The following is a 27,798-nucleotide window of genomic DNA, read 5'->3' on the forward strand; positions in this document are numbered from 1 at the left end:
TCGAGAACTTGCAACTATATTATATTATAATTTATGGATACATTATTATGCATAAATATATTTTTGGTACTATATCAGTATAATACCATAACAATAACATACATGATTGTGTACTATTCGCACAGAATAGTATAACATTCGTAAAATAATACCTATATTATATATATTAAATACTGTTTGGAAAACATGACATAAATATATATATATGAATAATATGAGGTATTACGTATAGTCGCAATAGTAAGCACGAAAATTAAAAAAAAAAGACTAGCGATTTTCTCTTTCTTTTTAAAAAAAAAAACAACGAAATACAAATATTCATTGTATATTCGTGTTTGAAGATAAATAGGCATTCGTTTCAATCTATCCAAACATCGTTTTTGTGCTATAACATGAGCAATATGAGAAGGGACGGTACATCGCGTAAACTAAACAAACGACGTCGACAAAGTTTTTAAATTCTTAATATATATGTATATACAATAAGCGCTAATAATATTTTTTTATAGACAATAAAAAATAAGAAAAATAACATACAATAATAATATTATACAACTGATACACTCGCGTATAAAGCGAGATCTCACGCAGTTTTATTGTTGTATTATAAATATATACCGGGTAGGCCGGATGACGGCAATTCGTAATAAATATTTCTGTCGTGCCGTATACCGGTATACCTATTGCAAAAGTTTTTTAATATTATTATTTTTTTAGACGTGCGACATACGTGATACTCATAGACGAGTGATAATATAATATTATAATTAACGGAAACGACACGGTCGAACGGAATCACATCGTCGTCGCTGCCGGTTTTTCTTCCGGGCGGAAGTGGCGTCGGGGGCGACGGCGGTGGAGACTTGTCACAGGCGCTCGCCACTTATGCATGTGGTGATGTTGTAGTACGCGTTGTCCGGGAACCTGTCCAGCTGTATGTAGTCGGTTTCGTCGACCAGCAGCTTGTCGAGCAGTCCCATGAGCTCGGCGAAGTCGGGCCGGTCGTCCGGACACTTGTCCCAGCAGTAGAACATGATGTTGTATACCTCGCGCCGGCAGTGTTGCGGTTTGTCCAGCCGATAACCGTCACGGATGCGCTTCATGACGTCCGCCGCGGCCACTCCCGGGTACGGCGTTGAGCCGAGCGTCACGATTTCCCACATAAGTACGCCGAACGACCAGACGTCCGACTTGGCCGAGTACAGGTTGTCGAACAGCGACTCGGGCGCCATCCACCGGATGGGTAGCCGGCCCTCGGACTTGCGCTCGTACACACGGCTGCTGGCCACGTCCCGAGCGAATCCGAAGTCGGAGATCTTACACGCTCGGTCTTCCGTCACCAGTATGTTCCGGGCTGCCAGGTCTCTGTGTATGATCTGCGAACAACGTATATACGTGTGTTATTAATGCGTACGTACTCTACTATCACTACTTATATAAATTTATAATACGTGAAGTATATAATATGTATTATTAATGTGAGGCAACAGTGGTTTAGAAAAAAATGCAATTGGCGGAAATGAATTTAGTACCCCGCAACGACACATATGCAAAAACTACAACTTTTTTTTCATCCTCTTTCCGTTTACCATCCGACACTACTCACGTTTTATTCTTTTTTGTTGTAATTTATTTGAAACGCTTTTAAATAATATTTGCTGGTAATGATTTCCATAAATTACTACGTTTTTACTAAAAAACATTGATCGAATCTCAAATGGAGGACAGGTGCCTCCATCTCCCCTATCAAAATCACCACTGATAACAGGTATACGGGCGCTTCTAAGTAGTGCAGGCGCAGATAGGTCGTGGTGCCAAGTAAAGTCTATAACCATTAAAATTTACTTATAATAAAACGTAGGATGATTCGAAGTGTTCATAATATCACGTTATAATATGCAAATGATTTGATAGTGTAGGTAGTAAAAACTTATCTAGCGTTTGGCGAATGCTGGGATTTAAAGCCTTTAAAGGGAATACGTTATATTTATATTTTATTGTGGACATCTATGTTATAAGTTTTGTATGATTTTTATGTTCGCCTGCTATAAGAAAATATCAAAAACCATGTAAAATATTATTTATTTGTGGGACAAAAAGTTTTTACAGGAGGAATCAAAAAACGTTAAGTAGATTTTCTATTCCATCTCACCAATATTAATAAATTTCAAAGTTTGTATGGAAAAAAACAATTAACACTCGGGTGTATCATAAAAGGTATTTTAGGTTGACTAAAAACATCGAGTGCTTTAAAATAGAATAAATTGTTCGGAATTATACGAATCAGTCTCACAGTCAAAATCGTTGTAATGTTTTTAATTTATGGGAACCATTGTCTTTGAATAGCTTGACCAATACCAATATGACTATAGCGATTTTCGTGGGATGCTGTTATACTTAACTAAATATTATATACAATGCTGGAATATATTTTTCAACTCATTTAAGTCAAACTGTTATACATATTAAAAAACAATTTTTTTATTTCTATTAAAATCATTATATTTATAAACTTCATTGCTAGTTAAAATTACTACAATGAGTATATTGCAGTAACGTAACTATGGGATGGTAAGACACGGCAATGCTCCGGGGCCCTAGACTTGGAGGGCCCCGGCGGGGCCTTCGACTCTTGTAAGTACAATTTGTATTATAAAAAAGCGTGGGAAAATGGGTATTGCTCTGCTGTATAGTGTATAGTAGAGATGGTGAGTAGGTCACTATTTGAATGCAATGACAGGTATCATTGTATACGAAAAACGATTCTGAACGGAGATGATTTGTCAGTCTAGTATAATTAGTAGGATATATTATATTATTACCTATATTTAAATTGTAATATATTGTTATTTATGTTTTCTATATTGAAGCTGGAGTTTTTTTTTTACAGTTATTTGAAGGAAAACTTATGGAAAATATTGTATTGGGTTTTTTAACCTTAGGTATAAATCACAAAAATGTTATGAATTTTCAACTTCAAAATTTCTTGCTAATTTTTGCGATTTTGACATATGTCGTTAACATTTGAACTTAAAATGCTTATAAAAAAAAATTATAACTAACGTTTTTTGATTTTTTTTTTTTTACTAAGATAAGTGCAACTCATAATAAACCTTGTATTAAATTTTAAAGATTTTTTGGAAAGCCAAAATTTTTTTATCGGCATTTCAAAAAAAAAATTTAGAAAAATCAAAAAGCTTTAAAATTCAAAATATTTGAAAATTCCTGAACATTTTTTTGACACCCCCTCCCCCCCAAAAAAAAATATCAACTAGATTAATTTTCTTTTTCAAAAAGGGGCTGAAGTAAAAAATCAAAGTATTATTTCTATTCTAAAACGTGATGACATACAAAAATAAAAAAAACATACATCATTGTAAAATCAATAAATTCCTTATTCCGTTCAGAATCTAAAATGATATACAAACATTTGAATTTAATTTTAAAATTCACGAGACAGGTATTGTTAGAAATTCTAAAAGTACTTAGAAAAGTTCAAAACATACCTATCATATTATAAAAAAACAGACAAATGGACACTAAAAATCTAATAAAAATATTTCTGAGATGGAAGCTAGAAAAATAAACGTTGAATAGCTACTTTATAGTTTTCTACATATAACATAAATAAACTATATTTATAACAAGTAATGACTGTTTTAATTTTTTTAATTTTGGTAATATAAATATATGGGGGGCCAACACTTGATACTGCCCCGGAGACCTAAATTTACAGTTACGCCACTGGTATATTGTGTATATTATATGTTAATTTTCTTACTTGACATTTGTCACGATATAATTTATTTTTATAGTGGGCGTATATTTAGAAATATCTTACCCCACCATTTAAAATTTATTTCAGTGCACTATTGTATAAGGCGCTATTATAAATTCTGCGTAATCGTTTGTATGAATAAATAATAAGTACTGCAGTTTGTCGAGCACTCGTTATTGTATGTTGTCGTCGAGCATTATATATTTTGCACATACACAAAATCGCGTCAGGGTCTTTGAACGCGTGGAAAATACGATTTCGCGAATCGTTGCAATAACTTTTTTTGTCTGTCTGTCCACCGCTATCCACCCACTAACACCAGTCTATCACACCTCGGCTGTCGCCTACTACTGTGCCGGAACCACACGCACATGAGTCGTTTTTTGTTGGGTGGTATTGTGTTTGTATAATAGGTACGTGTTGCTATACTATATACACTACGTATTTGAAATATTATATAATATAAATTTATCATGTAGAGTTTTTTTAAAACAAACATACTACACTATGTTGCTTGAAAAATTATTGTAACGCTTTCGATAGATTTCAGCATGATGGAGTTGACGTATTATTCTTACACGAGCGAGTGATGTGTAACAACTAACAAGTGGTTGTTTTTCATAACAAAAAAAGCCTTTTGTCGAAAAATACAAATGGCAAAACCTAATATTATATTATTATTATGTGCTTATGATCTGTTACGTTACTTAGTACGTATCATATTTTTTCAAAAAAAAATTAGAAACTTTTAGTGTACCTATTTAAAAAATACTACAGTGGATAAATATTAATATATTATAATAGATGTATTGTTTTAGATCATGATTTAATGCTAGATTTATATGGGATCATATTTTACGTTATTCAATATTCCATGATTCTGTGAGACACTAATATTAATGGTTGATTTTTTTTCTAATGAATAAATTACAAACCAACAAATTGTGGAATTTCGATACTATTACATATCATTATGAACAATTCATGATTCATGTAGATACTTTGTTAATCGTGATAGTTGGTTTAAAATCGATTCGAATATTAAAAAATATACTCGCAAGACCCGTCGTGCCAAAACATAAATGTGTATGAATGTGTTTTGAATATTTTGTTATTATTGTTGTTGTTATGGTCTTAGTGGGATCTAGGACGACGGTTACAGTGCAACTAGTAAACCTATAGTTATTATTTATCCAGGAAAAAGTCCTGTTTGATTTATTGGTTTTGTCGTACATCATCGTCGTGGGTTAACTAATACATCGTTGATTTTAGGTAGGATCGCGGTTTTATTTTTACACAATGTTTTGGAGTTCCGCCGAGTGGGAATCCGCCTTAATGAAATAATTTAATGTTATTAGTCGCGTCACCGCATGGTTCGATTTTACCGGCTATTGCCCTCGGTGCCCCCGAATGATTTCGCACTAAAACGAAACTGCACAATCGCGGGCGTGTTTTTCAGAAATATTTCGCTATCTGAATCGAAACTACAAAAATAGTAATAATATTAGCGACGGTCAATGATCGACATTCCATACTACAGTAATAGTATTATATCTACCAACTGTAGCCTACTGTATATTATAGATGTATATAGAAATAATTGTAGTTAAAATGTACCTGTCTATACCGCATAACAATAAATAGTAATACTGAATATATATAATCATATAATATACATATATATTTAACGTTTTTCGTTTATTCATTATTTCTATCGCAGTCAGAACGATTTTTTGTACTAAGGAATACTAATTTTTGCTTTATTATTTTCTCTAAAACATAAACGAGAAATGATTACCTACTTGAATGTACACGGGGATACCAATAGAAAAAAATATTATCATTAAAATGCAATTTAATACAACATAACTTCTTGTTGAACAATATACATTTTCATTAAAGTTAAATATTGGAATCTCAGTGAATAATTTAAAAATTGTTTTTCAGGATTGTATTCATCATTTATTATTATATAAAGATTATTAAAGTGATTATAACAGAGTCGAGAGCCACTTTAATAATATTGCATTTACTCGTTATTTCTATATAACAAGTAAACAGTAAATATATATATTTTATTTTTGTAATTATACGCGTACATTCAAGGTCACATATGTTTATTTCATTCAAAACTGAGTTTTTGGTCAAATTATTAAATTATTATCTCACGGTTCCTGGGAATATATTATTATTATTATTATTATTATTATGACTTATGAGTATTATACTGATGATGTAAATCTAATGTAATTTGCTGGAATGTGAAATTATTAATCAACGTGTTATATTTTTTAAAGTGATGTATTAAAAATTAGAGGACTAGTTCGAAAGTCTAAATTATTATTCGCGTATAATTTAACGGAAAATTAGTGAAACCGACCAGCTGACTCAACCATAATATGATAATTAATATTAATCAATTATCATTAATTGTCTATGGGTAGATTTGTATACCACACAAATATATAATAAATATAAAATACATCCGTTGGTCGTTTTTTTTTGCAGTAAAAAGTTTTTAAAAGGTGTACTAAAATTATAAGATTATTTGGTATTTATTTTTATTTTCCATCACACTGTATCATTTATTTTATTTAGTAACTCAAGAATGTTGTTATAGTAAATATTGCATTCTTGACAATACACTTATGAATTTAGAATTTAATATTTTTGTAAGTTTATTTGTATGAAATACCATATTTAATATTGTAAGATTGTAAAAATATGTAAAATATGTTTTGAGCATTTTAACATTATGTAAAATCGTTTAACGTTTCCTGAGTTACCAAACTCGTTTATATTGACATTGCAACATGATAATTAAATTGAAATTACGGAAGTTAATGGTTATTACTTTATTATTCTTGGTAAGTTAGTATAGGTAATAGGTATATTATCATTCTTTTATACTATTAATTTAACTAGGGATGAATATTTAATGAACTAGGAACATTTTTAATTAAGTATGAATTTGATTGTGCAATAAAAATAATCGAAAATATAAAAACTTGTGTTCTAAAATTATTAATGATATATTATTATTATTATTCATCAAAATTAAATATTAATATACAAAAATCAAGTAAATATTTTAAATTATTTATATTGTCTGTTAATCGTTATTGTTATTTAGAAGATTACTTATTTATTTGTTGGATAATTATTATTAAGTATTAAATTATTGTTCAGATCTATGTCAAAAAAAAAAAAAAACAATAGCTATAAAAAGCAGTACCTACGTCATATCTTTTTATCGGAATTTTATTCATTGACAAACACTCAATAATAGTTATAACTAATAACCTAAAAATAATATTTGTCATTGAAAAAAAAAGTCAACTTATTTTTGATCGTTTATATGCGTATTAGGGATAACATTAAAAAGATTCATAATATTTAAAAACAATACAAAATATATGTAAATACCTACATTATTATTTACGGATTTGCGACTTATGTAGGAATTTCAATTTCCTGTAAGTACACTATAATTATATCGTCTTTGGATTTCCTACGCGCTTACGAACTGAACGCTTCGTGCACCAATTACAATAGCATCATAATAATATTATAACAATTTACGGAGCGCGAAACGTATTCGTTAACATTGCAGTGTGCAATCGTCTATGCATTGTATAATATACAATATAACATATCTAATATTATAGGTATGTAGGCAGTAAGTTCAACGTACCCCTTTAGACGACAAGAAGTCCATTCCTTTGGCGATCTGATAGCAGAACATAATGAGTTCGTGCGACGTCAACGAACTCGGCCCATGAGTATTCGTGTAGTAGTTTATGCCTCGAGAGTTCCGCAACACGCTCTGGAGTTTGCCCAATTTCGCGTACTCCATGACGACGAACAAGGGGTCTGCGGCGGAAACAAAACCAAAAAATTAAAAATGTAGATACGTTTTAAATTTGAAATATCATCGTTGAACCATAATTTTGTGAGTACGTATATTATTATTAATACTATTAAACATTATATAGATGTAAATATGTCATCATTTTTCGTTATGCACAAGTGTGTATACCTATATGGCCATATGGGTGTAGGTAAAAAAATAATAATGAAAAAAAGGGGAGGAGGATCAACGAATTTTATCAAATACCTAATCATTTATTGTTTGAGAACATGCCACATGCAATATTGAGTTTTTATTATTAAAAATGGATTATTTTTTACTGATATCCGATACAACGATATAATAATAATAATATTAATATATTGCAGATTTATGAAACAGTACCTATTCCAATACATTACATTACATTTTTAGAAATAATGTTATAAAAAACTTATTAAACTTATTAACTTTTAAAAAACATTTTTACAAAAGACTGTTTATACAATAAATATTTAAACGAAAATTATCATGATAATATGATTTTTTTATAAAAAGCTTTTTGTTACTAAAACATATTAGATTTTAATATATATGTACCTCTCTCTGAACAACATCCCAAAAGTTTTACGACGTGTGGATGCGGCTCCAGCGATTTCATCACCTGCAGTTCCTGTACCAGGTCGAGTCGTTCTCGTTCGCCCGCGTTGTCCTTGAGCGTCTTTACTGCGACTACCATGTTGCCCTTGAACCCTAAAACAATATACGCGTACGCATTATAATATGTATTAATCGTGTTTAACATTTTTACCGCAAGTCGAGATGATATCATCATGATCGTTGTAGTCGATAACAATATTTTTAATAACTATTATTATTATTATTATTATTTTATGGTTGTCATTTAACGCGTAATAGCCGCGGGCGAATGCGTATCTCTTACCCATGACGTTGTACGCCTCGCACTTCCAGACTTGGCCAAAACTTCCTTCGCCCAGTATTGAGCACACCCGCACGTGGTGTCTGGGTATCTCCCACGGGTCGACTTCTTTGATCGCTGATTCCTTGCCACCAGTGTACTGTCCATGGGTCGATGGATCCGAGCCCCAGCTCTCGTACCTGGTGAAAGCCCGTGGTCCGCTCCAGTGGTGCATGACCATCGGATCGTCCGATCTAAAGCTCTTCTTTTTTCCCTGCGGAAAAAAGTATAAGAGAATAAGTAGGTATATGATATTATATAATTAGATATCAACGTGATTAGTAATTACGTGATACTGTTTAAAACTTTATATTATACAGTATACACACATTATATATACCTTTTCTAATACATAATAACTGAAACTAGACTTATTATAGGTTAGCTTTTAGGATAAATTAAATAGGTCTTATCTAAAAAGAGTTATATCCACAAGTTTCTTAGAGTAAAAATTTAAATGAGAAGAATGCCGCGACTTGAAATTTACAGTAGCTTATTTAGCTTTCAAAATTTGAAAAAATTAAGTTTTTTTTTTTACTGCATGGTAATAGTTATGAATATAAAGGTATATTAAAGGCATCTTATAAATTTGAAAATTAAACTGAAATTTGTTGACTTAGTAAATTTAATAGGATGTTATACCCGCGTGTGTTATTTTTGTCTTACTATCGTACATCATAGCAAATTTTAAAGCTAATTTTAGAGTAAATTTACCTATTATCAAATTCAAAGGTAAGAATATTGTCTAGAAAATGATAATATCAATAAAAACATATAAAATTTTCTAGATAATATTCTTACCTTTAATTTTGATAATAGGTAAATTTACTATAATATTAAAGCTAACATCACAAAATATATTCCGCTGAATACAAATTTGCTATGATGTACGTTAGTAAGATAGAAACAACACATGCGGGTAGAACGTCCTCTTAATATGGGCGTCATATTATATTATATACGTAGAATTAGATTTAATTATTTTGGGCTGAATGTTGAACAAGTATTGCGTCATAATAATATTTTATCGTCATGCAAGTACACATTACTCGTATTATTACACTCACGATTGAATTGACTTTTTTAGACTTGACTTTGGAGGAAAACAGCCTTTTTCGAAACAAACAAGCGAGAACGCCGGCTGTGGTCAGAAATACGGTAGCGATCACAATTGGTACTAAGGCCAACACTAAGTTATTTTGAATTGGTTGCTGGGTGGTCACTGTGGGAGGGGTGAGTGCTATTTCTGTCACGTTTCTTGTCTCGCTGGATAGAGTGGTAGTAGCAGCCGTGGTATTAATGGTGCTGGATTCAGGCTCTGTGTTGGTGAAGATAAATGGTATATGGTTTCCATCTGGGTCGGTTACCACGGTCGAGCTGACTATGCTACCGGCTGTCGTCGGTGATGTGGAGGCCTCGGCGATGGGTGTATCAGTGGCGACTGTCTTTTGCGTAGCAATAACTGTGGTTGTCGTTGGCTTCACCGTAGGAACTTTATTCGGTGGCCTGGGAGGCGTCGTCCTGGCCGGTCCGGGTGGTGGAAGTTTGTTAGGGGGCGTAAACACAACGCCCTGAAAATTGCCTCCGGCCCCGTTGATTGGGATCGATGGTGGGGGTGGTGGTCGGAACTGCGATGAAAAGAAGTTTGGCGGAAGTCCTCCGCCATTTAGCTTATTCCTGTTATCGCCACCACCGGGCCCTTCCACTTTTGCCCATACCTGTGTCTTGGATGTTAAGTGACCATCGTTGATTGTCACATATAGGTAAATATTTTTTCCTTCCTGTAAAACAAACGAATATATATATTAATTAATAAGAATGAATTTTAGTTAAACTATAATAATATGTACATTAAAATTTACAAAATCAAAACCTACGATGATAATTGTTAGCTATAATAAAGATAAATTGTTATAATACAAGACTTTATTTTAAATATGATAATTAATTATATTTAATAAATTATATTTTCAATAACTGTTTGTGTAATTTAAAATTCACCATTTAAGCATTTTAGTTAATTATTATACATGTGGTTATTTACATTAAAGATACCATCGTTATAGGTAACTTTAAACCCCGATCAATCATACATTATATACTTTGATTATCCGTTTAGCAAGGAATTTTTTCGCTATGTCCTCGACACGGGTTTAGAATAGATAGTTATTTGTAGTTTTATTAAATATTATTATTATTATTATATTACTACGCTATTATATTTATGGTGTTTTCAAAGTAAACTCGGGGCAACGCTAATAATGAAATTATTTTTTAACTTTTCGATCACAAAATCAAAATATGTAGTTGAAGACCATAGTTGCAGTAAAACACTAATTTATACATCAATACAATAACGACAATAACAGGCACACTTGTTGTAACAATAATGCGTAGTTACATATTATACATTATAGGTACACGCCGCAGAGAAACACTGTGTTCCACTTTTGGCTTTCGTATAAGTTTAGGTTATCATATATTACATGGTACCTAGCACATATTAGTCCTACTATTATTATACTATAACGTATACATATACTAAGTTATTTTAGGGTTATGTTAAATCAAAGTAAATTATTCAAGTCTTGTGCGTTAATAACCTAGTTAATAATTAACTAATTAAGGATGCTAATTAGGGCGTACTCCAGTTTACTTCGAAACGCCGTTTTATGATGAATAAATTCATTATTTAATCAACGGAACACAGTGTCCTGAAAAATGAACGAGATGATAGATATATTTTTTAATAATTGGTCTTCAATAGGAAGGAAAATATTCAATGACAGTTATTTGATTCGACGTGGGAAATAATTATATGATTTAGGTCTATTACGTAGAATGTAGATTATAAGTCATTAATGGACGAATTATATTTAAGTAGCTAATATTTTATGTTTATAATAATTATTATTAATTAATTAATTAAATTTAAATTTAAATAGAAATATATTAATTATTATGTAATATATATTTAAATATAATGTACGATTATAAGTTACGACAGAACTAAACAGATATTTTATGAACTAAGTTAGCAAATACCAATACAAATACTAATATGTATAACAATTACTATATTAATGGGTAAAATAAATTAAAATAAACATATTTAATAGAGGTATTGGCGTTGGCATACCAAAAGTTAAAAACTATAAATTATTGCTAGAGTTATAGTTTGTAATTTTTAATGGTTAAGGTTTTAAATATTATTTAGAAATAATTATGATAATTTTCCAAAATATCATTTAGCGAGATCCAAATAATCAGGTCAGAAAGTGAACTAAAAAAAATTTGTTGATTCGCCAAGATGATATGCCATTTGATAAAATTATTGTTCACATTATTGTAATTATGAAATAATACAACAAAGAAAAATATTAATCAATATCAAAAGTATCTTATACTCTTAAGTTCATTTAAAAGATTATTAAGCTTTTACATAAACTAACCGATAAAATGATCAAAACTTTTTTTTTGATTAAACTTTTATAGTTAAATAAATCTAAAATTATTATCTTGAAATAAAAATTTGTAAAATGTTAAACATTTTGAACGTATAGATTATTAAGCTTTTTTATATTGAATCACTTTATTCATTATTTGAATGGGTATACCTACGTTGATACATTCGTTGATTGTATTTGTTTTTATAATACATTAGTTAAGGTAATGTTATCTGCAGTATACTTTTTGTTTTATATATATATATATATATTTTAGGTATAATATTATCTAAATAAATATTGTCTAAATAATTTAAATTATATATTTCAATTAGCATTCCTATCTACTAAATAGGCTTTAAGTATTTTATAATCACAAGCTTTAGCATAACATATAACTATTTAAAATATTAATATTAACTCTATTTTTACAAATTACAAGTTTTATGATTATAGAAGGTAGGTAATCGATAAGAGAAAATTGTTATACACATATGTGTAGTAATTTATATTTGATTTTTAATAATAATAAAAAAACAAAGATTTGCCAAGATAGTTATTTGGATCACAAATATTTTTTTTCTAAAGTTGATGAAACAATTAAATTACTTGAATTTTTTAAAAAGAAAATCCAAACTTTGTAGAACTAAACATATTATTACATCTTTACGCAGCATGTATTGAATTTGAGGACCGAGAAATCGTGGAAATAAAATAGAATCAAATATCATTAACGATGAAAAGTATAAATTTGTGATCGGTTACATATATTATTAAATGTATAGTTATAGAAAACTAGACAAACTAAAAAAAATATATAATATTCTATGATATAAGTAAATTAAAATTTCACTAAGACAAGTAAAAATTATCACTTAGTTACAATATTTACTGCTAAAGACCGATATACCGAGTGTCGTACTCCGGAAAACAGATCTATTGTTATTATAATTTATTGTGTATACATCGCACGTACTGTAAAATATTGCATTATATCACGGTTTTTTTTTTATATTGAACGTTTTTCGTTCTCATCAGTCTATGTTGAAACGGTACGGGCTAAAAGACAATCTGATAGCGGATAGTCCATTGTGTTTCATCAATATAATATAATATAATCCATGTTATAAAATCAAGAATGTTTAGGTAGGTTCCTATTATGATAGCACGTTAGACTCGGTACCATTATTATGTGAATATGAATCATTTAACGTGGGACTATAAATAGGTACGTCGTACATGTTTGAGACTGATATACACGTAATCAGAGTATCGAAACGACGATTACAAACCCTTTCGATTAATTTAGACATAAATTATAGTAAATTTAAAACTAAGACTAATTGGTTAAGTGGCGTATTCTGTTCGTAAATTTGATGAAGATGTCGACGGAAAATTGGAATAATACAAATACACGTTATGTATTATTACTATTATATGTCGATTGCTCGCAAAATAATAATTATTAACTAGGCGTAACATACGGTAATATAAATTCGAAAATTGGTTAAATGGTACAATAATTACACAAATAAGGAAATTTATAGCCATATATTTTAATAATTTAACATAGAAATCTAACTGTATATTATAAAGTATAGTAGATGAAATATTTTTAGTTATTAACTATTACCTACACGAGTAAATATATTTTTATAATCGATATTGATACAACTTTCTTATTAAAAAAAATCTAACATCCTCAGTATAATTCAATCCCCCATAAGTTGTACTTTTTCTTTTGATCGAATTTAAGTCAATTTCTCTTTCATTTATATGCATCTTCTTGATTACTCTCTAAATGCTCCTGGCATACCTCTTTTATCACTTTCAATGTATAATACTAATAGTCATTTCATATTTCAATTGTCTTACCATCAAATTTCCTATAGGCATAATCATCTTAATCAATTTGCATAGAATTGTACGTCGTCTCAACTCAGCTTAGTCTATATTTTACTGCCATAACATTAACTGTTTAGTTTTAAGTTTTCAATTTGTATTTTCTCAAATAAAGATACTATTGTAGTCAATTTTTTGCTAACATATGATTCTCGTACAGACAGCTAAATCGAATTCAGCAAATTCCATAATACTTGTATGATTTTCATATTTCATCTAATATAAAATAGAAGTAGTTCAAAACTATTATTTTTCGAACTGCATCCAGCGCGATCACAATAATATACTTTCTTTCTATTATTGGTTAGGTATCGAGAACTATAGACAAATTGTTTTCGTTAACATATTTCGATTAGAATTTGATTATTGTAGTTTGTTTCTCAGACATAACTATATAAATGTATAATCAGTACGTTTTTTTTATTTTCTTTACTCTCAGACTAAAAATTTAAGTATGTATAGCATACAACTTAACGTATAATTATTATTGTTGTTGAATTCCATTTCTTATTTCGGCGTCTTTTCATCGTACGATTTTTAATTAGTTTCATTATTCGTGTATATCTTTATACTGTTATCATCGTGTGATCTTATTATTATATCACCACAGTTGTATTTCCATTATTACACGTGTTCCGGCCATATGATTATTTGTTTTTTTATTATTTATCTGAAATTGATATATCCCTTCTTCCTATGATAAAATAGGTAATTTTCTAGTACACAATAAGCTTACGAAAAATGAGTAATAGTTATTATCTGCATAATATTATGTTATACGTCTATATAATTGTCTACCCGCGATTGGACGTGTCGAATTGTTAATAATAATAGTCGCGAATCGCGATACGCATAGTATATAATAACAACGTAGTTTGTTTGGTACATTATAATACAATATTATGTATAAATTTGCCGTTATTATAATTCCTATATGCACATTTGCGGTACCGGGTACACGCAATATGTCATATGGGTACACGTAATAGTAGATAGGTGCGATAAGTTTGTTTTGATGTTGGTACAAAACACTGTCTTATAAGTGAGTTCACTGCGGGTTATTGTGCTAGCGCAAGAAAAAAATTCTCCTCCAAAGATTTCGGATCAAAATTATAATATATAGGTAAGTACTACATTGCGATTAGAAGTAATGATAGATGATGTAGACGTACGATTCTATTATAATGATACTAACTATGACTGTATGCACTTTGAATAATGATTTTATTTTTAATGACGGTAATGGTATAATATTGTACCTTGTTCGTCAGAGACGTGTTTGTGGTGACTCTTCCGTTTTCGTCGATTGTGAATGGCAACGGATCCTCGTTCTCTTGGACGATGTTGAAGCCCGTCGAGTGTTCCAGCCCGTACACCAGGACCGTCTCGTTGCCAACGTCGGACACGCGAACCCGGGCCACCACCGTGCCGACGGGTGCTGTGGAGTCGACTACCCAATTCCGATCTACCCATATGGTCGGAGGACTTCCGGTCAAATCACCAAGTCCTGCAATGTAACAAATGGTATGAAAATAAAATCATTTAATAAATTATAGTATCAGGAAAAAATGTATTTTTCAAAAAATTGTGTCACGAGCATTTTATATATTATACGTTATTTTTATTTTTAATATAGTTTTTTAAAATAAGTATCCCGATCAGCCGATAGACAAGGTGTTTGTACACATTGTGTTATTAGCGTCATGTAATTATTTTAACAGCCCGTGAAATATATTTTTTAAATTCATATTCCCAAGCATGTGCGGTTTTGTATAAACAAAATCAATATGGAGTTTAGGAAACATCGCGAAGGCCGATAAAGTAGATTACTTGGAATATATTTAATATAATATAGATATTATTAGTGTAATGGTTTATGGTTAAATTTTTTTCACAGTTTTGATTTTTATCACTATCGTCAATAATTAATACCTAATCAACAAATAACAATAAAGAAATGTTTGAACAATTTTTATATTTGAATATGATGTATCAATTGAAATAGCACTTAATTTTAGAACAAACGACCTTTCGCCCGTGATAGGTCACTTGGTGTTTTCTCGTTTACAATAATTTCCATTTATGGAAAAAACAACGTATCCCTGGTTGTAGTATTTTCTCGCACAGTAATGGTGTCGTAGCTGCAGCTATATGTAGTCAAGCGCAGATTATATACGCTTTCGTTGCACCGCACGAAGACGAAGCTGTCGGATGAAAATGCGACGACGAAACGACGGAATAATAATAGTGATCGTTGGAAAAAAAAACAAAAAAAAAAAAAACGTAAAAAACGGTACATGGGCAGTTTGTGTGACGCTCGTTCCGCTCCGCTTCAATTTACTCATAGTATATTTTCGAACAACGTGAATGCATAGTGCGGGGCAATCACGGTGTAATTTTTAGTGAAAAAAAAAACAACGACATTGTCGGAAACTTTAATACATAATACGTGTAGCTCGGAAAGGAGTGTGGTGTGGTGTATATAAAGTTATTTTTTTCTTTTTCTCTAATCGTCTGTGATGAGGGGCATCATGATCGAATAATAGCCGGACGGCCGCGTCGATGGAAATCAATTTTCAATATTCATACATCACAATAATATATTATATATTGTGATGTTATGCTGTGGTTGCAGTTGTATTACATTGTATTATGATGAATATTACATTGTTATTGGGGGGACTATCCTAATTTTCACGAGAGTCAATTTGGTTACAGCGGTTTTTGTCGTTTTACTATTATTTTTATTACTATTTTTTTTTTATATACATGCCTCAACTACTGAGGTTATTGGTGATTTTGAAATATATAAATATATTATATTTAAAAGATTCATAGAAAATATTTTGAGTATGACACATGAAAAGCTTTTGTGATTTCAATTACATGTGCTATAATCTATGTGTGCATGTCATTTTTTCTGGATCAATTTCATCTCTATGAGTTTAGTAGTCTACTATTATTGTTGTTAGGTAAGTACCTACCGATTTTTATATTATCATACGTATATTACTTTTAAATTTGCGCAGTCACGTCACGATGTAGAATTTCAATTTCAATATATTCAGGTACCAAGAATCCACGTACGTATAGCTTTCTCATCGTTAGTCTAAACTCAATAAACGATGAGTTTAAAATTTAAACATTTTTTTACATCAGACGGACAATCAATAAAATAATAATTGTTACAATAATGTGCACCTAACTCTTTTGTATTTGTTAAGTCAGATGTATGCCTTATTTACATAGATGATGTCCCATTATAGTTTTAGACAAACGTAATATATAAATATACATAAGTTGAAATGCGTGTGAGTGTTATGTCAATTATGAGTCACTGAAGAAATTTCTAGAGATAGAGTTATTTACTTTTCCAACTGTGTTTCAACTATAAATTGCGGACAACGTATAACGAAGGATTTCCATGTGACTGCATAACAAAATACACGTTTTCAATGGAATAGTGGTAAATAATAATTGACATTTTTGTCTATGTGCGATAATGGTATAAATTATTATTGTTGGCGTTGCGCGACAGAGGCGATAAATCAATGTTGGTCATTACAGATTTTCAGATTATATTATATTATACAATCCCATTATTATTAATAATTTCGCGAGTGTTATTTTCAAGTTTAAAGTGTTATCGCGGTGTAGTCTGTATTCACAATAACCTTGGACGCAATAAAAAAAAATCTTTAACGAATTATTGTTCAATTTTTTTTAGCATTTTAATTAATAATGAAAATGATAATGGTCACACACGTATGTTAGCAATTAGCATAACATGTATAGAACGGTAAACGCATACTTATAATATACTTAGTTAGAGAACACATTCACGGACTCATCACACTTGCACACACACACACACACACACACTACATATATATATAAGGCCCATGCTATGCTTTCTGATTGGGAAACGCATATTGCGAGTTACTTTCACATTATATATTACCATCGGCCAATAATAATAACATTATGTTCTCAGTTTGTGCGATTGCCGTTTCTTCCTCGACTCTATATATGACTATACATGGTGTATCTGATATATATTTTAATGTAATTTAAGTGTAACAATTATTATCAAATCCATAAATCCTCTGGATATATCATACTATAATATAGTGACGAATTTGTCGGAAGTAAAATACGCTTATAATACACGAATTATGATGAAAAGAGAAGTACTACCCGTACAATACACGTTATAAAATAATAACAACGTGTCAAAGTAAAAATATTAGGATATTTAACAATGCCGGAAATTTTCAGTGGTTACAGCGGAGAATCGTTTATTATTTTAACCTAATAGACTTTTAATGCCTCTTCGCTAGCTCTTAGCTGGTCAGCAATCTATGTATATCCTGGATACGAAATTATATTAACTATATAATATATAAATTATTAATATCGCTGGACATGGCACACATTGTAAACCAAGATCGGCGAGAAATGCGAGTTCGTCCATAAATTACGTAAAAAAAAAAATTGTTTTAAAATGTCCCATACACCATTACAGATGGTGTCATAACTGTGTACGCGCTGCATAGTGTTTCGTTTCGGGAAATTTTACCGTGACCCAACTGCTTTGAGCCGTGAGCGGAGAGAACAATGCGTGGTGACACGAATAATAGCTGTGCGTGTATAATATAATATTTTACTGCACTGTATACGTATATACAACATTGCGGAATTGAAAACGCGCCAATGACGGGCGTTAAATAATAATCACAGTGATAAAATAATAATATTTGTTATATTATATATGATATACCATTAAAGTGTATATGAAAATTAAAAAAAATTAATTTGTCTGTCTAAGAAAAACTCAAGTATGATGGCACTCGACTATTATGATATAAGAGGCTTCGGCAATCGATCTCCATTCTGTTTTTATATATCCGGAAACGGTAAATCATTCGAAAAATAATTAACATTCACCCGACATGCAACAATATAATATGTTATTTTGTATAGGTAATAAAATATATATAATAATAGTTAATTAATAAATTTATACACGACGAGCTTCGCTTACCGACTATGAGGACAATGATAGTAGGTATATGATAATTATACGGATTTACAATTATTTTAATCTTCTATCAAAATATCCGATTTCATCATATATTTATTTTTGTATTTATAGGCAGCAGCAACTACTTTATAATGTACCACGTTATAATATTTTTCGATTGATCAGGAGGAAAATTAATTTTAGTAATACGCCGTCTCTTAGCACAAACATCCATGTACAATATGTTTTTATTACTTCTCTGGTTCTAATCGGAATCAGCTGTTTACAATAAGCTAAATTAATTATACCTATTAAACAAGTTAACTGTTTTTATAAAGTCGGTATAGTACGAATACCTACGCGTACAGGTCGTTTAATAATAATTAACAACAATCATCACACAACGTTCTTGACGGTCATAGTCCGGTCAGACACGATGTCCGATGATAGAGAATATCGATGGACATTTCGTTTCCATAAGAGGTATAAATAGGCCGTCAGCTTAATTTCAAGGATGTTTTTTGGAATCACAAAATTCGTGTAACAAATAAAGAGTGGAAAAGATTCATACATAGATATGCTATATACAGACTAGAACGAAATGATACGTACCATTTATAACACGATTAATAAACATAGATCATCTGTGCCGAAACTAATATATACGTATGTAAATGCAGTGAACCTATTTTGAAATACGCGCATTACTTGAGTACTTTATGTACGCATAAGTTAAGAAAATACTGATAGATACAATTATAAAAATAATTCAATACAAATTATCTAAGTCAGTTTTTAAAAATACTAAGTTCTTTTATAGGTAGTTTAAATATTAATATCATAACAAGTGATAATTTTATAAAAAAAATCAATTTTTAAATTAATGTTTTTTTGAGTGGTATTTTTGGTTTTTATATCTGTTTGATGACATTTTTTATTTAATAATTGGAAGCAGAATATTTGTCTAAAAATATTGCTTAAAGTGTATAGAATGTAGTGCTCTCGCAGTCTCACGTCATGGTTTAATTTATTTTGTGCGAGATAATTGGGTAAAATAGACGAATTTAGAATACATTCTTAATTACTTTTCGATATATTACAATTGCAATCGTTACTGTTGTTTTATTATTACATACCGATGGGTTTTTTAAATAATTATTCATGTAATTAATAAATACATTATGAAATCGTTTTGACGATTTATAATAATATAGTATTCAATTACAACATACATTTTAATTATATTTATTGTTGCGGTAATTGATAGTGTTAGAATATTATACTGCAGTAAGCTGGTGTTTCAGCGTATGGTGAAAGGTTTGAATGACAGCAAACCTGTAAATCAACTAAATAAGTGATGAAAATAACTCTATTTTCTCGGGAAATCGATACATATTCACTCTCACCCTTATTCTTTGTTTGAGGATATCATTATGACTAATCACTTTAATGAATGTGACCCTGTGTCGTTACTATAAGTAATGATAATAATATACTAATCATAATTATTAACCATTTAAAAATAAATGTTATTCCATACCTCACTACTAAAGAACTAATATTATAATATTAAAGCACTCACCAAGTTTTTGCCCTTGATTCATATAGAACATAATTTTTTCTCCGACTTCCTTGGTAATCCATACGTCTCAATCATAATATAACTTAATATATTTACCTCGTGTTCACCTTAATCCGTAACGTTTATTCGAGTAAACAGGAACTATGTTATGTATATTGTAAATCTATTATTTTGACGATTATACATTGAGAAAACGACCTGACGATGACGTGAAACTCTCGACATGTATTATGTGTGTATAAATTGTTTCCCAAGGGGAATCGGGTGATATTATTATGTCCGAAAAAACAAGTTACATTGTTGTACGTTAAATTATAATTTTAATGCATACATAATCATGATGTATTGTAATAATAAATAATTATGCCGTCAAATAGTTAAATTTTGGATTAAACGTGATATTTTGATAATGTAATAAAATATGTTTGTGTCGGTCGGCTTATTAATCGCGTTTTTGTTCAAAGTAATAAAATGTAAAAATTCTCTGTTACTCCTTGCGATTTAGTCGATAAAATATATATATAATAAAAAATGCTATATAACAAAAAGTATCGGAGTAAGTATTTTTAATTTTATTGCATTTTCTATTTAATACGGTCTCGTTTCTGTAGTATTATTATAATTATGATTTACTCAGCTCAAGTACACTGTAGTCTCGATATTCATAATATCATATCGACACGTCGTCTACGTCTCAAAGGTAAGCGCGTGGTCGTTTGAGATGAATGACATCGTAAATTCTTCGTAAACAAAGTGCATTTCTAACAAGAGACAATGCGCATACATACGCATAAACGATGGATATTGTCTACGGCGGAAATGTTATTTTACGATCGTTTCATCATTCCTCGAAACCGGCGTGAAACGCGTCGTATTAAACTGTATACTCATATTATGTTCTCGGCACATCGGGCACATGCCTATAATATACGACCTATAAAATATCATCGCAGCCAATAATAATATACCTGCCGAGAACTGCAGTAGCAGAATATGCGGTTACAACCCTGCATCGGTCACGGCAACTATACATATATAGTACATACAGTATGTTGCCTTAGTTCGTTAATTAAGCAATGCACGTATGTCTTACTATTATAGTAATATAATAATAGCACGATGGCAGCTTTGTGCTGATACCGATGATCGAGAACGGGAAATAACGAAGTGACAAGTAAACGGGTATCAAAGTTAAGTCGACGATACATTTTTTTTGTACATATTAAATGATACTTTTATCTATAACTCCAATTAAGAATTATAAAACAAGTTTAATTTTAAATCGAATTCCATTTAATATATTATGGATTTTTAAAATGTATAACATATTGATACCGTATCAATATACTCCTCAACCTCAGACAAATTTTCGAGACAAAATTGCATGAACAAATTTAACCATATATTTTAACTAATAATTTGAAAAACGTGACAAACTATATTTATATCTTAAGTAATTTAATTTTTCATCGAACCAATTTTGAATTTTATAAAGATTCAAGGTTAAGATTTATATATTATATTGGTATACCTTTTGCTAATTTTAAAAAATGTATAACAATATTAAGTATACCGCCTTGACAAATTTTTAATCTAAGATCACGTACAAATAAATTATTTGAGTAAGTAGATACTTGGTATTTTTTTTCTTTTTTATCTTAACTGCACTCACATATGAGTCACCAATGCACTGGTTAACAAATAATGCATTTTAAAAACGTTCATTTAACATTTTAACTGAGGAATGAAAGAACATAAGAACTAAAAATGTAAAGTCGACCAAAAAAATCCATTAACAAATATCCAGCCAATACAACGTCTTAGGTAATCCAAGGAATAAGTCATTGTCAAAAATTGAGAAAATCTAAAACTTCTCCCGTCATACAATGCAATTTAATACGTCTCGCTCAACAGAGTTTTCTTGTCCCGGTGCTACATTTCCCCCTAACTCCGCACACACCGTAAACATGGTACATAATATTCATTATAACAGTGTACATGCGACATATTTGCAATCGGCGTGCGAAATATTTTTTCAGCTCACCCGTCGTTCCTACACAGTGAACACGTAACAATCACGGTTGTCAATAACACACACACACACATATACACTTCATATCCCGGCAGACAAATATTGTGTAAGTTTGTATTATGACGTTTGAATTCGAAACGACGTTCTTACCTACGTATTATCCTTCGACAGCTAAATAATGCGATTAGTTCGAAAGCAATAACCCTTCATATTAGCACTTACACCCCTCCACACTCCCACCAATAGATCCGCAATGCCAAGTGGTCCGCTGAAGATTGTATAACATTATAAAATTATATTATTATATTATTATATTATACATACACTGGACTCTCAACTTACAGGCGCACGTTCACCTTGACAACGCACATGTTGTTGTACTCGCATCGACATAATCTGATGGTATATTTTATACCTATGTATACATTTGACGGAAATCTACCACGAGTTGGTAACCCGGATGCGTTATGGTTAGGTAATATTTTTTTCCATCATTAATTTTTAACTTTTAAAATATTGTAAGTAATATTAATTTATATTATAATAATAATAATATAGGTATCTTGTTAAAATATTTTGACCTCGAACGTTGGATCACGTAAATTTTCATATCATACAGTGTTGTTGGACGGTATAATTTAACTACGTATATTATTGGATGATGAGTTAAACTGCAGATTTTGGATACATACGGCCAACGCATTAGCTAATCATTATAGGTATACTTATTATAAAATAATATAATATTGTATAGGTACTTATTGAAAACGCCATAATATAATAATAATATTATGATTTATAAGTAATATTATCGTGACGCCGTCTATAATGCATTCTTTATTTACGGTTTGGCAGAAATATTTTAATATCGAACGGTTGTGTTTTGCTTTTACATGTGTGCAATGTGCATACAATCATAATATCATGTTTGTTCGAACGAGAAGGGACAGAATATGCGTGGCGTAAATCTTGTGCTAGTAATAATTATAAATTTGTTATAAATTTTAATGTACAGTAAGTATAATAGCTGATCCATAGCCAAATGCTTTCGTTGAAATGGTTTAACAGCGGTAGAGCTATACGGTCCAAATAGTAATGTGTAAAAACATTATGACCGGTTTTCTTCATTGTGCGTTATATATATATATTATACTCCGAATTAGAAACAAATCATATTTTTATACTCTTTTTTTAGCGTTAGAGTGGACAAAAAGAGAAAGGATTTAACTGTAGGAAAATCAACTTTTACATTTAATTTTTTCTATACAAATAACATCGTTATTAAAAAAAAAAAAAATAATAACAACAATAAATTATCATTGTAATGTTATTTATATTTAATACGATAAAATTAATTTAGTAAATAAAATTGATGAAATGTGGAATTATAGGTAGTATGATATTTGTGCATGGCTAATACAAATCAGTGCCTATTACCATAATAGCATATTCGTTTACTTTCGAATAAAACGTAAATGGTGGCTGATTAATATTAATTATATATTATTAGTTAGGTCCGTATAAATTACGATCGGTTTTACGAGTTTTACGACTGTTTTTGAAATCTGATCTAAATGATATGAACAGTAAGTGATCTGCGAATCGTGCGCTAATTTTTTCCGCTTGAGTTTTGAAACTTGACCGAAAATATTTTGGAAACGCTAATTTAAAATACAGACTTTAAATAAAAAGAAATTGTATTCGTGATGTATACTTATAATTTATAGAAATTGTCCAATATAAGTTTTTAATAGGGTATATTTCTTTTCGATATTGGAAACCACAGTAAGTCATATTAGTGACTAATGACTATTATTTAAAAGTAATTTAATTATGTCGCATTATAAGTACCTACATAAAAAACTAGCCAAAAATAATCATTTTAGTATGGATGATTCTCGATACTTATCGGATAAAAACATTAATATATCATAATTATATACATATACTCGTAGATTAAAACTATGTATAATATAATTATTAAAACCTACATATTCTATACTTTTATATACTTCTATGGTTATATTAAACGAATTTACGGTAGCATATGTGACTTTCTTTGCTTTTATCGTCTTATTGATTGATCACTACTAAAATTCATAGTTGAAAATAGGTATTTTTTCTCAAAACGGAATTCTTTCATACTAAGTAATGTCCGGACCTAGACATTCGAGAATGCAGAAATCAGAACACAGTTTGCGGTGAATCCGGTTGGAATATTATGTAAAAATGTAAAATATAATATAGGTATTTTTCTAATTACTATAATAATATTATAGTTATTTCAGTACATAACTTTTGTACATTGGGGAAAATCAGTAGAAATAAAGCATGAAACTGTTTACAAGAAATAGGAATTTAAATAATTCCATAAAAAAATGTATTGGTGTAAGACAAAATTATTTTAGATGAGGTTTAAGTCCTGTGCACGTTTGATAGTATGATAGCTCTTCTATCACGACGTTATGACATTAACTATGATATGGCCATCTTAGTGACAGTCTTTTTAAACTTCATATCAGGAGTGATCAGTGTTGGGAAAGTTCCTTTTTAAATGGATCTCCTGTTAATGGGCTCCGGTTGATCAATATGTTGATAACTACATGAGTTCAAGTTAATCGCGACTCTTCGTCTCTTCTAGACTTTTTTTTTCAGTAAACAAATAATAATAAGTTAAAAGTAATAATTTGTAATCAAATATATTAAAATATATGTTTTGTATAACTATGAAATAAAACGTTATTATTACTTATAAATAGTCTAAATAAATGAAATAAAAATGTGTAACACACATGTAGATAAAATTGAGAACTTTTTTTTTATCGATATCTACCATCTAGAAAAACTCAGAGGTCGATCACAAGTTTATTAAAATTGGCCATCTTTGCTATGTATAATAATCATGATATTAGCTATCATAATTATAACTATCATCTATCATCGTATGGACCCAAGTTAACAATAAATAGCGAAATTAGCGGATGGTGATTATTTGATTATGCATATGTATAATATAATACAAGTATAAAATAGGTATTTGATACATATAAATATTAATATATGTAATTTATAAAATAATAATAATATGTATTATAATATTATAAGAAATGTAAATAAAACTATTTTTCTATAAATACAACAACAATATTATACTTTTAAACCTTTTCTAAATAAAATATTACTTCATAAAAAAACATAGTGAGGTGGGGATCTTAATCATTCTTTAAATATACATCCCTGAGTGATTCGTGCGATTGTGATAAATCGTAAAATCTCTTTCCGTCCGACGACGTTCGGAGGAAATTCCTGATTTAATACAATAGTCCAAGTAAAGTATCAGTTAAATCATCTGATTTTTGAGCATCTATATATGTGTAGTACGGTAGGTATGTGTTGGAACTTTGAATAACACAGTTTATTGCGATCGTGTAACGAGTACGAGGCTAGTCTACGCGTTACGTAAACCGCAAAGTCTATATAACAATAGACGAGTAGACAAAATGTGATTTCTAGAAAATAGTGGAATGAAAAATATGAACACCCATAGCCATCGCCTTGACCTCACCAACCGCCGGGTTTAATAAGCACAACAATAATACTTAAATAGCCTAATACCTTGCAGTATTCGAAAACCACGGCGTACATTATAAAAATATGATCTATCGTGTCGATAGCATATTGCTCCGCGGGAAGATCTTCGCAGAAGACATGCTTTCGGAGTATCCCATATACTATACATAGGTATCTGCTCAACCTTCGGCGTCCTATCGCAGTCATTGTGTGCGTACCGACATGTTTGTGCGCGTGACTTGTCGAAACTCAAAGTCACTTTTCTTCATAGGAGTAGTAATATACGGGAATTTATTTCTAGCTTTTTGGGGGTATCTAGCAGTAATCATGTGATATTGCGGAGTACAAGGCGAGTTGCGGTGTTTTGTCTTATCGTTATGTATTATATTGTATTATAAAGCTACAGCAGGGAAATGCGGTAGTCAAGCAATCCTATCCTATTTTTAACGAAATTTTCAATACCCAACTGAACGTCTCGGCAATATCATCGGAAAGTAAATCTTTTAACCTAATGTGTCCCTGCCATGTTTATTCATAACATATATCATGCAACAATTACCTATGTAGGTATCATAGTATGTTATAACAAGTGGTAGTCACGGAAAATATTATATTTTCGGTGGCGTGAACTTTACGAACCATCACCAAATCTATAACTAGCGGGAGGTCGACGTGACTTAAGTTTACACTATGATAATATTATATAGATACATTGATTTTGGGGGGGAGGGTGAGAATTAATATTATTATAACTAACCTGGCTGAGGGGCGCATAGGGCGATCAGAACGATGACGGCCGCGGCCGGGATCCACGAGGTGGACTTCATCGCGCTCGGCCCGCCGAACTCGTCCGTAGCTGGTGCGTCACCGCCGTCGTCGTCGATGTCGGCCGGCACATTATCACAATAACGGCGACGACCGTTGAAAACGCAGTCGAAAACGGCCCGCCGCCGACGCGTCGGCGTCTCGTGAACCGAACTTATAGTTACGGCGGCAATAACCGAAAAACGTCTAACAAAAACTGTCACAAACACTTGACACTCGCGCACAAAATTTTAACGCGATTTCCAACGGACAGATGTCGACTACCGCGCGCGCATCGCGGACTACTAAGCACTGAACACCGCCGCACACCGAGTGCACGCCGCGTCGTCGGCCATGTTGAATATTATTGTTGTTTTCGTATGGCCCCGCCGCGGGTCCGTCTCACCGGTTATAGGTATAATACCTATTATATACCTACCACTACTTTTATTATTATTATTAAAGCGCGTAGATAATAATAATAATAATAATATGTACTGAGGCGACCGAGCCGAGTCGCCCGACCACTTTCTACAACGTATCCCCCCCGACCGGGCCCCACCACAGCCAGACACGGCCGCGATCACAATCCTCTTATATTGCTCTCTTGTGGGCCGCCGAGGAATTCAACCGGTGCCCCGCCGTTGCCGTTGTCCCAGTGGTTCGCAAAGCACGCGCGATGGTTCACCGCCGCCGTAAGAATTTACACAGGTTACCGGTTATAGTCATAATACACCTGTCTACTTGCTGCAGCAGTGCACTCTTCGCCGCCACGGTCGCTACCGAGATTACGCAAACTCGATTCGTCCGTCACAATATCGTTATATAGTGA

At 31.1% G+C, this 27,798-nt stretch overlaps 1 protein-coding gene across 1 annotated transcript; it reads right to left on the reverse strand.

The window, feature by feature from the left end:
* On the reverse strand, nucleotides 1-27,284 carry LOC113556718 (tyrosine kinase receptor Cad96Ca). The gene is made up of 7 exons (XM_026961838.1): nucleotides 26,920-27,284; nucleotides 15,215-15,462; nucleotides 9,675-10,388; nucleotides 8,572-8,821; nucleotides 8,229-8,381; nucleotides 7,473-7,651; nucleotides 1-1,376 (listed from the first exon to the last, which is right to left on the reverse strand). Exons 1-7 carry the CDS (start codon nucleotides 26,987-26,989, stop codon nucleotides 867-869), a joined length of 2,124 nt encoding a protein of 707 aa, XP_026817639.1. The 5' UTR covers nucleotides 26,990-27,284; the 3' UTR covers nucleotides 1-866.
* Between the last annotated feature and the right edge of the window lie 514 nt (nucleotides 27,285-27,798).

Source organism: Rhopalosiphum maidis, chromosome 4 (assembly GCF_003676215.2).
Source record: "Rhopalosiphum maidis isolate BTI-1 chromosome 4, ASM367621v3, whole genome shotgun sequence".
Taxonomy (NCBI): Eukaryota; Metazoa; Arthropoda; class Insecta; order Hemiptera; family Aphididae; genus Rhopalosiphum; species Rhopalosiphum maidis.

Bases quoted from the DNA above. Each gene is read 5' to 3' on its own strand.
- LOC113556718 (XM_026961838.1), bottom strand. From the start codon at position 26,989: ATGAAGTCCACCTCGTGGATCCCGGCCGCGGCCGTCATCGTTCTGATC. The intron at 8,822-9,674 runs GTGAGTGTAATA...TTTTTTCCGCAG, and splicing joins CTAAAAAAGTCAATTCAATC to GGAAAAAAGAAGAGCTTTAG. The intron at 1,377-7,472 runs GTACGTTGAACT...CGTTGTTCGCAG, and splicing joins ACTTCTTGTCGTCTAAAGGG to ATCATACACAGAGACCTGGC.